Genomic DNA, 13,902 nt, shown 5'->3' with positions numbered 1-13,902 from the left:
CCTGAGGACCCAGCCCCTTGACGTTACTGCCACTTTGACCTGGTTTCTCAATTCACAATGGACGTCAGGTACATCAAGGGTGCAGATAACGTCACTGCGGATTTCTTCTCATGGATCAGTGCTGTTTCCTGCATCGTTGATCATTCCGATCTGGCTTCCCTCCAAGCTTCGTCAGAAGCTTGGAGCTCCTACAAGACCCACAAACATCACTTATTTTCACAAAGGCTAAATTTCCTGGCATTTCTGACGAGATGTGGTGTGATAATTGACCGGCACTCTATGCCCTTTGCTCCCACCCGGGCTGCACTGACAGGTTTCCGATGCCCTTCATAACCTAGCCCACCCAGGTGTTCGAGCCACCACATGTCTCGTGTCAGAACATTTTGTTTGGAAGAATATCAAATGGGACTGTCAAACCTGGGCATGCGGTGTTACTTACCAGTGCAACAAGATCAGCCACCACACCTCCCCGCTTCTGGGCAAGTTCGACATTCCTGCAGGATGATCCGATCGCATACATTTTGATCTGATCAGGCCTCTTCCTCCTTTGGAGGGCCATAGATATATTTTATCAACTATTGACTGTTTATCTCGCTGGGTCAAGGCTGTCCCTTTCCCTAACATTACTGCCGAGATGGTAGCCAAGGCTTTCATTGGCTCGTGGATCGCTTGTTTCGGGTGCCCAACCACTATCACCACTAATCAGGGTTGACAGTTTGAATCCTCCATTTTCATAACCCTCTGCAATATCTGTGGTATTAAAAAAATACACACTACTGCCTATCACCCACAAAGCAATGTGTTGGTGGTGAGGTGGCACCGCACCCTCAAGACGGCCGTTTGATGCCATGATTGTCTCTGGTCAGAAGCTCTCCTGTGGGTGCTACTTGGTCTACACTCAACCTATAAACCTGACCTACAGGGGACTATATCCAAATTTGTTTTCAGTGAGAATCTGGTCCTACCAGGGGAACTGAGTCATCCCCAGGTTAGCGAGGATCTTTCCCCCTCACCAGATTTCATTAGCCGGATGTGCACGCATTTTCAACAAACGTGTTTCCACCCACCCATCAGTCACTCACCGCCTGAGACTTATGTTCCCACCGCACTCTCTGTCTGCTCCCACATCATGCTGCGTGATGATGCAGTTAGGCAGACTCTTCAACCTCTTTATCTTGGCCCCTACAAGGTACTACGGTGGGGGAATACAACTTTTGATATCATGATTAAAGACCACACACAGGCAGTTTCTCTGCATTGCCTGAAACTGGCTTTCGCCGACACAGATGGTCTCACATCACCGCAGTTGGACTCTGCAGATGATCCATCCTTGATCGAGAACAAATATGGGCTCCCATCAACCTCACCGCACACCTCTTCCGCCGAAGACTGTTTGCCACCGTTCACTGGTTTACCGACCTCGCCCCCTGTTTCACTCCATGCAGGTTTCATGCCCTGACCTACAACATCAGAGACACACACACCTACTATCAGTTTGTCCTGCAGCATGCCACCGCACTGAGTGAGCAACATTTCTATAGTGATGTTCGACGACCGAGTGCTCATTCTTTTGACAGATACCGAGGTCCCGCCATCAGACGATCCCTTACCCGTTAACAGTGCACACAACCTCACACTCCCACAAGAGTGTGACTGAACATCTCTATGTGCTTTCATTTCTATGGACTTCTCGATCCACTTAAAGGCCACACATGCCTCAACCATGCCGTCGACCGCCCCGCCCGTTTACTTCTGGGCCGGCCGCCATCTCATCCAGCCACGGTGGCTGACTGGCTACGAAATGGACCTGCGTCTTGAGCAGCTCAACCCACCTCGTTCGAGATGGAAGTACCTGTGGTGTGCCTGCCTACGTGCACGAAGTATTCCGTACAGCAAGGGGGGGGGGGGGGGGCTGTGTGGTGTTGATAGTTCGTAACTTAATATCTGTGAACTCTAAGTGCTCTGTCAAGCCTCCATCTTAACTTTACTTTAGTTAGTTCTTTGTTATACTTCATTCTGTATGGACGCAGTGTCAAGTGTAAATACATACGAACTATGAAATATATGGGAATTAAGTTTTCTATATTCTGATTACCAATCCCATTCCCATAAAGTGAACAATTAATTAATGTACTGTGAATTAGGTGTTAGTGTGGAAATGTTATTTCTTGCTGTGTGGTGTCTATGTGAAATAAGGCAACCAAATTGATAGTTCAGTTTTCTCTGAATTTAAGGAATTAATAGGAGTAGTACAAGTTTCATGGTGTTCTGGATTCATGCATCACCGGAAATAGGAATCTATACTCTTTGGAGCACATGACATACACAATTTATTACTTTCTATCATTTTCATTGGATGCAACAGGACATGAGATTTTGTTACAGTTGTTTTATTGAAAGTTATAACATCTTCAAAATAATTTATTACTTCATTTATTGGCTGTAAATATATCAACAGGCAAATAGCTTATAGCTATCTCTCTGTTATAATATTATCAGTTTCAAACATATAGACATCTTTAAAATTTTTAGTTCTTAATTGTTGTTATCTGAATTCTCAAAGAAGTAAAACAATGGAAGAAGCTGCAGAGTCATAAAAGATAAGCTGCTGAGAAGATGAGTTTTCACAATAAAACAAGTTTTATTCAGCCAGATACTTGAGTTCATCATATCAACAATCGTAATTCTGACTGTCTTTATGATGACTGCAGCTTCTTGTTTCATTCCACATTCTAGTGTGTCAGATTTATGCCAACTTTATGTACATAAATATTCTAGAACATTTTAGTTACGCTTTACCATGACTGTTATTGACATTAAATGAGACAACAAGTTTACTGTTTTTTATATTTTTTAAATTTTATTTTTTATACCTGTCACAAGACAGTGACGGGTAACAGTAAGCTTGTTGTTTCATTTAATATTCTAGAAAGTGAACTTTATTCATAGAAAATTATATCACCAGGTTATAAAAAGCTTATTTCCAAAATGTTCTAGTGGCACAGATTTGAGAAAGTACAGTATTAATCTAAACATAACAGACTTTTATCTTGTCTTCTCACCACAACTGAATGAGATTATCTAAATATCAACCTTTCATGTGTTTGAAATAAATAATAGAAAGTGTGTTAATGTATGGTGACACTGTATTCCTTTGAAACCATAAAACATAAGGTATCTTGAACCACAAAAGACTGCATTTTATAAGGCATAAAACAGCAAACAACTAGTTACTTGTGTTATAAATGAAATTTTTCGACAATGTCACAACTGATTCCTGAGATTTTTTCCATTTTAATTGTCAAGCTGACAGTTCCATTTTTCTGCACCATATTTTGACAACCACTACTCTGTCAAACTACTCTGCAGGAAAATGGAATCAACAACATTGCTAACTATGTGAAATCAAATATTATTACACCACAAATATTTGGTATCTGATGGATGTTAGACAGATGAATGGGAACATTAAGGAATTAACAGTTTAATCAGGGAATCTTAAAATAATACACAATTGTTTTCCAGCAGTTGTATATATTCATTTCTCACAACATTATGTGAGGCACCACTTGTCATTGTACTGCTGTATGTTGTAGGTAATGATGCCTCTCGAGCTCACTTGTATGATTTCATATACACTGGGCACTTAAGGTGTTGCGAAGTTATCCTTGACTGTGAGTATCACGTCCAAAACAGTTCTCACAAATTCCTAAAATAAGGCACTTGAAAAATCTTAGACTATGTTATTAAATCCACAATCTTATATTTCCATTTTCTTTTATCCAAGAAATGCACGACAGAGGAAACGGTTTGGAAGACAGATGCCATACCAGCACAAGTCAATTTACTGTCAGTACCTGTGAGATTTATACAAACTGTGGAGAGGAATCCAGTCCACAGCATCATCATCATCACCATACTGTGACTTCTTACAAATCTTTGTATAAACTGAGTCTGCACTGCTGCCATACTGAAAAAGAAGACAGACTTCATTAATACTGAAGTTACAAATAGTTATATGATAGTACCTGAACCATTCTTTCTGCATTTACCTTACACACTACATTATAACAAATAATGCAATGAATAAAGACAACCACTAACCATATAGTTGAGACACTGACTGACCAACAGGTACATAAATGAAAGTGGAAACATTGCTGAATTTTTGGACTGTTTTATAGAGTTACCTGATACAAAATAACCACACACACACACACACACACACACACACACACACACACACACACGTGTGCGCGCGCGCCTGTCTCAAACAGAAAGTCTGAATTTTTGTAATAAACACAAAGGGACCAAAGATCTCACATCTCTTCTAAGATGCTATTTTGGATCTATGCGCTGCTGTTTGAGGTGCATAACACAAGGTAAGTGTATTTATTTGGTGGGCACAACCAATAACTTTCCAATTTTTCCTGTTTACAATGATGTTATCTTTTTCTTGCACCTTATTCTACATTTTATTACATAATAAATTTTCTCAACAGCTATAGCAATCATTTAGTAATGTAAATATGTCTTTGACTTGCCAGAACCCATGTCTATGATAATATGAATGGTGAGATCAGAGGAAATAAAAATGCCATCAGAAATTTCTCACCATATAAAGTTTGCTTGATTTAATTGTAGGCTCTCAGTATTTATAAATATTAACAGCTGAGATCAAATTAGACACAGAACCTGATATGACTGAGAAGGTGCCATAGAACATAATGCCCAACCACATTAGTAGTGCCTCATAGAGAAATTCATTCAGTCTAAATTTTTACACAGAACCTAACAACATTCAGAGTGGATAGATTAAATACTCTTGGAGTGGAATGTTTAATCCTGTTAGAAATAGTTTACTTAGTAATGAAACTGAAGCAGATGGTTCCTGTGATGATGCAGTTATTGAACAATTCAAAGAAAACAAGAGTCTCATTTCAAGTGGGTACCTCACTCACACGGTTATAGTTGGAGATGACCTCCATATATCTTTGATATGTTGGCAAAAAGACATGTGGTAAGCAATAAACAGTGTCTGATATACTGTTGCAGAAGCAACAAAAACAATGTGCCAAATTTAAAAGAGCACAAAATCTCCAATTTTATAGAAGCTCAAAATTTAACAATGACTTAAATGTGAGATGCTTTTAATACTTTACATAATGAAACTCTGACTCAAGATCTGGCAGAAACTCCAAAGAGAGTCTGGTCGTATGTAATAAGGTACACCAGTAACAAGAAATAGTCAAAACTTCTGATGTGGGATAGCAATGGTAAGATGTTACTGATGACAATGCCAATAGGTGCAATAGGTGCATGCTTAGCAACCAGATACAACTGCTCACTTGTCAAATGTTCCATACCTAAAGACTGGAAATCTCCAAATGAAGTGTTATAGGCCATCTGCTGTTCCTTATCTGTACAGAGTGTAACAGAATTACATTTTAAAAATTTGGGAGATTGAGGAGGAGAAAATTTTTAATGCTTTGATATAAGGAACCTACAGCCAGAAATGTGGAATAAAGTTTCTACTGCCCCCACTGGGCTGTTGAAAATCCGTATGTTACCTGTATGAGAAGTTACCAGGTGAGATTCTCAAAGGATACTTGTGTGTTGTTCTTGGAGATCACCATACTGGATGACATATCATATCATTTGAATAGTGCATGACATTTGAACTTTTGTAGATAATGCCTTGCCTGAACTGGGGAATGGTCCCATGCTGCTGTGTACTATACACCATTCATCATAAGACTGAAACTCATGTAAAGATTACAATATGCTTTCTTATGCATTTGCTGGAATCTCATTGGATTTTGTTTCACATGGAGCAGAAGCCAAGTATGATAATGAGGAAAAGTTTTATGCTGTGCATTACATGTACATTGAGTCAGTGATAATATGGGGCAACACCTTTACCATTGCATTTAACATGGACAGTACTGGCCAGACAGTTGATCCAACTAACCTGCAGTGATGTGAACAGTTCCAGCAAAGAGATAAAAAGAGATGGGCAGAGCAATATAGCTTTGAATGTCATTTAATTTTTAAACAGAAGGAAATAATATATGGTAAGACTCAGCCACACACTTCATAGGTGACTGGATGGAAAACATAACATGCTCTCGATATTAGGTAACATAACTTTGTATTTTAAAACAAGGGTGATACAAATTCCTGACTTTAACTAGCGTAATTTTTCTGCATGAGCTATGTGTGGCATAAAAATATGCAGCTGGGATTTCACCATGTAGGTAAATATTGAAGCCACTGAATGTGACCTCTGAACACCTTTGATATTGGGCTCCGAGGAATACTGCTATGTTGATAACTGCTACATTTATAATGAGGTGATCAGCAATAGAACCGCAAGCCACCAAAAAATCCACATTTCCTCCTCCTCTTTTATGATGTGCTGTTCTGCATTTTGCATAGTTCAGGAGTGACGTGTCACAAAGCTTTGTGCATTAGGTCCAGTACTTTTGGCAGTTTAAATGTCTTATTATTTCTCTTTCTGAATCCCTTAACTTGGCTCCAGATCAGTTCTATTGGGTTCCGATTGCAGTGTTGAGGTGACAACTGTAAAATTGCAGTATTTGTACAGTGTGCTCAATGCCATGGAAATGATTGTTTTCCAGGTTTCTATGATGCTTATCACTCTGGCTCATGTGAGACCACATCTGTTCTAGAAAACAACGGGCATATTCAAACAAAGGGTATTTGATTTTTCATTTTTCTCCAAAAAATTTAATTGTGCAATGTTTTCTTAACCTTTTACAATCTTTCATAAAATATCAATAATTAAAAAAGTGTATTTTCAATGAAATTCAGAATTTTGCATGTGATATGTAATTAAAAACTAGAAGACAAACATTTTTCTTCAAAATGATGATTAAGTATAAGTTAATTACCATATATTTGATGAATTTCACATTTAAAGGATTTAATTATTCAAACCAAACAAAAAAAGGTTATAGACCACAATGAATTTCAAACTGCTGCCCGCCAACATACATGAGTATCAATCTATGGTGCTATTGATTGTACCATGCATATAATTAAAATATCCTCCTTTATTATTAGTACATAGTGTTTCTTGAAAAATGTGAAAGCTAATTTTTCCTTGTAGTCTCATGAAAAACATTGACAACAAGTTGTTTCTCACCATTAATGGTCTTCCGCATGCGTGTTTCACTAAGAAGCAGGAAGCAATGTCATCCATTTTCATGGTACATATGAACAGCTAGAAAATCAGAGCCCAAGTAACATTTACAGAGAGTGTGCCTGTACAAGATTTTTGAAATAAAAATTATGTAGCTGAAGTATGATTAAGGAAAGCATTGATGGCTGTTAATACCCCACAATGCCCTAAAATTTCATTTACAGTGACATAGTAATAAGATAGAGTGGTGTGGAGAGCTGCATCAAACCAGTCTCTGGACTGAAGACTACAACAACAACAACAACAGTAATAAGATATCTAATACACAATAAGATATCTAATACATAAGTTGGCCCTAATTCCAAGAGTGGAACAACACCAGTGCATGAGAGCTGTGGCTGCTGACCAGTCATTGCATTTGTGTTTGTTCACATCAGGCATACTTTAATGACGAACAAAGTACAGTTTGTGGTTTCAGAACAATGGTGCTCCAGTGCAGTGCACAAATTTAGCATTGGAGGGCAGCATGGAGGGTAAAAATCATAGATGGAGACCGAGAGATGAATACACTAAGCAGTTTCAGAAGGATGTAGGTTGCAGTAGGTACTGGGAGATGAAGAAGCTTGCACAGGATAGAGTAGCATGGAGAGCTGCATCAAACCAGTCTCAGGACTGAAGAACACAACAAAACAACAACATTCTTAATTGATTCACTCAGCAAAAATTAAAATTCTATCACAAAATATTAAACAACTACTAGTTGCTAACTGGATGAGTGCATGAAACATGTTCTGTTCATAACATTACTTCATGCATTCAAGGGGGCTACATTGTGTTAGCCAGGAAATACATGTTTGCATTGCCCTAATCTAACTTCATAACAGCATAAAGTGTGAGATGAAAATATACCAATAGAATCGTATTAATATGTGATGAATTTCTGTTTTTTGTTGTTCTGTGTAAAATACATTTCATAACTAAAATCATAACAAACATGTTTGGTCAGAGGCTCGCTAAAGAGCCTAAACCCAAACAAACTCTGTGTATCTTTTGCTGTAAAACAAATGAACCCATACTTCAATAATTCTCGCCATTCTGTGCTGTTGTGGAGTAAGCACACAGTTCTATGTACTGTAGACACACACACACACACACACACACACACACACACACACACACACACACACACACACACATCGAAAAAGGTTTTGCATCACCCCAATTCCCAGAAATCCTAAAAAAGTTTTGCATCACCCTAATTCCAGAACTCCTGAAGATAGACATTGACTGTGGATATTGTTTCACAGACTTTGACTGTTCAGAGATGTCACTAAACCCATCCAAAGATGTAAACAACCATGCACGAGCAGCGGCTATTAGACAGAGGGGGTCCGACAGCCGATCATTTCCAGTCATTCCACTAGGAAGGAAGTACACAGCTCATGTTGTCTGTAGTTCAACCATGCCTAGATGGTCAAGACCATGATTTGATCATGTCCACATTATTGCTTTGTGCCAAGAAGGGCTTTTAACAAGGGAAGTGTCCAGGTGTCTCAGAGTGAACCAAAGTGATGTTATTTGGACATGGAGGAGATACAGAGAGAGACAGGAACTGTCGATGACATGCGTTGCTCAGGGCACCCAAGGGCTACTGCTGCAGTGGATGACTGCTACTTATGGATTATGGTTCAGAATAACCCTGACAGAAATGCCACCATGTTGAATAATGCTTTTCGTGCTGCCACAGGACATCATGTTACAACTCAAACCGTCCACAATAGGCTGCATGATGTGCAACTTCACTCCTGACATCCATAGTGAGGTCCATCTTTGCAACCACGACACCATGCATGGGTCCAACAATACACCGAATAGACCCCTCAGGATTGGCATCACATTCTCTTCACCAATGAGTGTCGCATATGCCTTCAACCAGACAATCATCGGAGACGTGTTTGGAGGCAACCTGGTCAGGCTGAACGCCTTAGACACACTGTCCAGCGAGTGCTGCATGGTGGAGATTCTCTGATGTTTTGGGGCAGCATTATGTGGGGCCACTGGTGGTTATGGAAGGGGCCGTAACAGCTGTGCAATACAGGAATGCATCCTCTAACTGATAGTGCAATCATAGGATGACAATTCGTGCCCCCATCATGCACATCTTGTGAATGACTTCCTTCAGGATAATGACACCACTCGACTGGAGTGGCCAACATGTTCTCCAGACATGAACCCTATCAAATGTGCCTGGGATAGATTGAAAAGGGCTTTTTATGGGTGATGTGACCCACTAACCAGTCTGAGGGCTCTACGCCAAATTGCTGTTGAGGAGTGGAACAATCTGGAACAACAGTGCATTGATGAACTTGTGGATAGTATGCCATGATGAATACAGGCATACATCAATGCAAGAGGTTCTGCTACTGGGTGTTAGAGGTACCGGTGTATACAGCAATCTGGACCTCCACCGCTGAAGGTCTCACTGTATGGTGGTACAACATGCAATGTGTGGTTTTCATGAGCAATAAAAAGGGTGGAAATGATGTTTATGTTGATCTCTATTCCAATCTTCTGCACAGGTTCCAGAACCAAGGTGATGCAAAAGTTTTTTTGGTGTGTGTGTGTGTGTGTGTGTGTGTGTGTGTGTGTGTAAGTATGGTGATGAATTGTTTGAGTGTAGAACAACCAAATACATTACATGTTCTCTTTACCTATTCAATATTGCTAAGTATAACCAACATGAGATCAAGTGATGAGTATCTCCTTTGATTCCTTTCAAATATTTTTTGAATAAGAATCATGTTAAGTCAATCGCTCAATTCCCTTCAACTAATGACATCGGCAGTTGCTTCAGTGGCTTGGTTAATAATGTGCCTCATGATAATAAAAGGCAGAAACCTGATAATTACATAAATACATAATTTACATCTTTTGACAGTAATCATTAATTTCATTTACCTATATCTTTTTGCTCAGGTTTGCCATCTGTGAATGTTTCTCTCACTCATCACTGAATTGCATAATCATCAGTGTTTTCATTTGTCATGACATACTAGGAAAGATTTCATAATAGTAATATATCAGGCCTTTTTCTTTTATTAAAGTGACACCCTGTTCCACACTTGTCTCTCCTCTTTTGTACTATTGCTGCATGGTGTGGGATCTGCATCACATAGGGTTGATAGAGGACATAAAAAAAGTTCAAAGAAGGGCAGCTTGTCCTGTATTATTGCGAAACAAAGGAGAGTGTCACAGATATGATACATGAAATGGGACAGAAAAAATTAACACACAAATCCTTCTGTGTGAGCACTGATTTCTCTTATTTTGTTATGATAATCATTCCTCACTATGTAGGTGGGTGCCAACAAAATATTTTCACACTCTGAGGAGAAAGTTGCTGATTGAAATTTCACGAAAAGTCCTGCCGCATTGAAAAGTCTCTTTGTTTTAATGATTGCCACCCTAATTCACATATAATATCTATGCCACTCTCTCCCCAATTTTGTGACAGTTCAAAATGAGCTGCATTTCTTTGAACTTTTTCGATGTCATCCATTGACCCTTTCTGATGTGGATCCCACACTGCACAGCAGTACTTCAACATTGAACTTTGCCTTCCCCCATTCTTACTACCATCCACCTCCCACCTAAACACCCTCCAGTCACTTTATAAGAATTCCTTACCTCCAACCTGGCCTCACCATCCTTCCCCAGATTCCTTCTAAGAACACTAACCTTTTGGCAGAAGGAAAGACAGCCATTCACAACCTGAAAACAGTTCCTGACCAAATCATGCTCCCATCAGACAAAAGTTCCATCACTTTCATGATGAGTCATAGTGACTACCTGACAGAAAGACTCCACCAATTGTCTAACTCCTCCATCAATACGCTTTGCCAGAATGATCCTATCCCAGAAGTCCACCTCCAATCCTGAGAAGAATTTCTCCCCTGCGTCCATCTCCTTCCTTACCCCAAGAACACCCTGCACACCCATCTTCTGCAAGGTTCCCAAAATCCACAAATTCAACAATCCTAGATGCCCCAATGCAGCTGGGTATTATGTTCCCACTGAAAGGATTTCTACTCTTGTTGACTAACACCCCCAACCAACCGCCCAAAACCTAGCCTCCCACATCAAAGATATTAACCACTTCCTTCACAGACTTTCCACCATCCCCACCACTTTACCTCCTGGATTCCTTCTCATCACTGTTGATACCACCTCCCTATCTGCCAACATCCCTCATACCCATGATTTATCCACTATTTACACTACTTCTCCCAATGTCTTTCAGACTCCACACACACCACCTCATCCCTTACCAACTACATACTACAAACAAATCCATGGCATGGCCATGGGCACACTCCCAAAACTCCCAACCACTAGTCTGGTTCAGGTTCATGAATGTCATCTTCATGATCCAGACACAGGGCTATCCCACATACATATCACATTTCTCTCCTGCATTTGTACCTAGCAAACTGGCTGCCAGCCCCTGAGCTGCAACTACCCACCCACAGTCCCTCTCCTTGCTTTCCTCCCTCTCTGCCCACCCCAAAAAACTCTACTCCCTCCACAACTACCAAAATATAGCATTTTCAATGTTAATTCAACTGGCACCATGTAGAGGCATAGGCTCGTGTGTGTGTGTGTGTGTGTGTGTGTGTGTGTGTTTGTGTGTGTGTGTGTGTGTGTGTGTGTTTGTTTTGTGTGTGTGTGTGTGTGTGTGTGTGGGTGGGTGGTTGGGTTTTTTACTATAGCTCATCAAAGGATAATTCTGAAAGCTAACAAGTTTTCTTTCTTTTATGTACACCTATCAACAACTCAATATTTCTGCATTTTGGTGTGTGGTTTCCTTTAATACAAAAGTATTAAAATAAGAAGTATCAGAAAGAAGCCCTCAGTATGCTATGGACAGAAGTAAAACATTGGTGTAATGAGTGTTGTGGGAACTGTGAAGACATCACTACTTGTGACCTATATAAGAGCTTTTTTCTGTTTTCTTTGTCACTTTCTTTCTTTTTTCATAGTTGTACATGACTTTCTAGTAATATAGCATAGTGTTTATTTTGTTCTATAATGTAATGAGTAACTGTTTGTTGAAAATAACAATATGCAAAAGATTTTATTTCCCGTTTGGTCATTAGTAATTAGGTTTTCTTGTCTATTGAATATGTAAGATATTTTGATTATTTATCATTTATTGCATTAATTTTGATTGGAATGCCTTTGCAAAGTTAAATGTATATTGAGATATTGTACAAGCAGAGTGGGAGTGATCAGAACATTGATTGTGAGGGTCAAACAGTTTGAGCAGAGCTGTTTCTACCAGGAAGGCAGAAGGAGATTAAAAAGTGTGCTGACTATGTCGTGTTGTGAAACAATCGGTTTGAGTGAAACTGATTAACGATGAGTAGATTTCTGCTCCTTTCTGTAATGGAAATAACTTTAAAACCCTCTACTGAACTGTGTTACTTCAGTGTTGTGCATGAGAGACATAAAAAATCGCTCGTGCAAAGCTGAAAGTTGGCAACAATTGTAACAACATCTAACTATCCAGTGGCCTTTAAAATCCCACTGATGAAATCACCGCTGAGTGGAAAGTAAAATTCCACATGAGATAATTCATCTGCAGCATCTAGGAGCTGCAATGATAAGCTGTCGACAACATTGCAGCTCACCACCTGCATCGTAACTGATAATCTGCTTTGGACCTCATAAAAGACTAAAACAACTATTAAACCTGTAAACTTTATATTTGGAACTTGTTCAAAGAAACTAATCTTTAATTTGCTTTTTCTTTAAAATAAATGTCATGTTAGTGAAATTTTGTTATTAATGTAGACATTCTCAACCTCCATTAGTGTTGTTTCCAATCCCATGCCTATTTCTTTCATTCATAATTTTAACACTGCTGCCACTGCCTGCTGTTTTAAGTATCTTTTGGTAAGTGTAAAATTTCTGTGAGTGAATTTAATGTGCAATTATTTAGGCATTTTACTTGTATGAATTGTGGCATCCACCATTAAGCTGAATGCAACAGCCAATGACAGCAGAGCTGCTTACACCCGATTGGTGAAATATACACAGATCTGAGTAAACATAATAACAAGTGTCAGACTGAGCACTGTGTGTTCAATTACAAGCAAACATCCTATTGCCTTATCATCATAACCATATATGCATGCAGTTGTACCGTACTTAACTGTGTATGCAGAGATAAATGTTAGGCAAAATGATCAAACTTTTGTTAGTAATAATCAGATAGGATTTTCTTTTTCACAACACAGCATATTTGCAATGAGTAGGACTGACTCAGTGCTTTATGGTAGTTTGGTGAAAATTTAGTGGCAGGCTGAGTCACAATCATAACATATGGCTTGATTCATAACTGAACTAGATAACATAGCAGGTTAGGTCTTAATTTTGTTAGGCATGTATAGCTGGATCAATACAGAATACATCTCTGAATGTTTAATTTTTTTCAGTAAGTTCATCATGTTACCTAACCTTGTACCTCAATACCCATATTCCTTCCCACCACTAATCCTCAGGTCTGAGTTATCTGTTACAAGGATTCCACCTTCTTGATGCATGCTTTTACCTTCAGCTGGCAGAACTCCCCTCTTATACCAGAAGTTCCTCCCACAGTTTGCTTTTCATGAAGAAGAACTACTCAACTGTTCTCGAAGATTATGTGGTCTTATTTACCAGCTTACAAATAGACT

The 13,902-nt window shown here is 39.2% G+C and overlaps 1 protein-coding gene across 1 annotated transcript in view; it reads right to left on the bottom strand.

Annotated features, from left to right (window-relative positions):
* Positions 1-2,553: 2,553 nt before the first annotated feature.
* The window catches only part of LOC126234440 (Down syndrome cell adhesion molecule-like protein Dscam2), an 87,416-nt gene continuing 76,067 nt past the window's right edge, over positions 2,554-13,902 (bottom strand). Inside the window, exon 8 of the mRNA XM_049943135.1 lies at positions 2,554-3,970. Within this exon, the coding sequence (XP_049799092.1) occupies positions 3,851-3,970 (120 nt within the window). The 3' untranslated portion in view covers positions 2,554-3,850. The remainder of the gene's footprint in view (positions 3,971-13,902) is intronic.

Source organism: Schistocerca nitens, chromosome 2 (genome assembly GCF_023898315.1).
Source record: "Schistocerca nitens isolate TAMUIC-IGC-003100 chromosome 2, iqSchNite1.1, whole genome shotgun sequence".
Classification (NCBI taxonomy): Eukaryota; Metazoa; Arthropoda; class Insecta; order Orthoptera; family Acrididae; genus Schistocerca; species Schistocerca nitens.
Note: the sequence above shows the minus strand (reverse complement) of the source record. Positions and strands in the feature narration are given on the sequence as shown.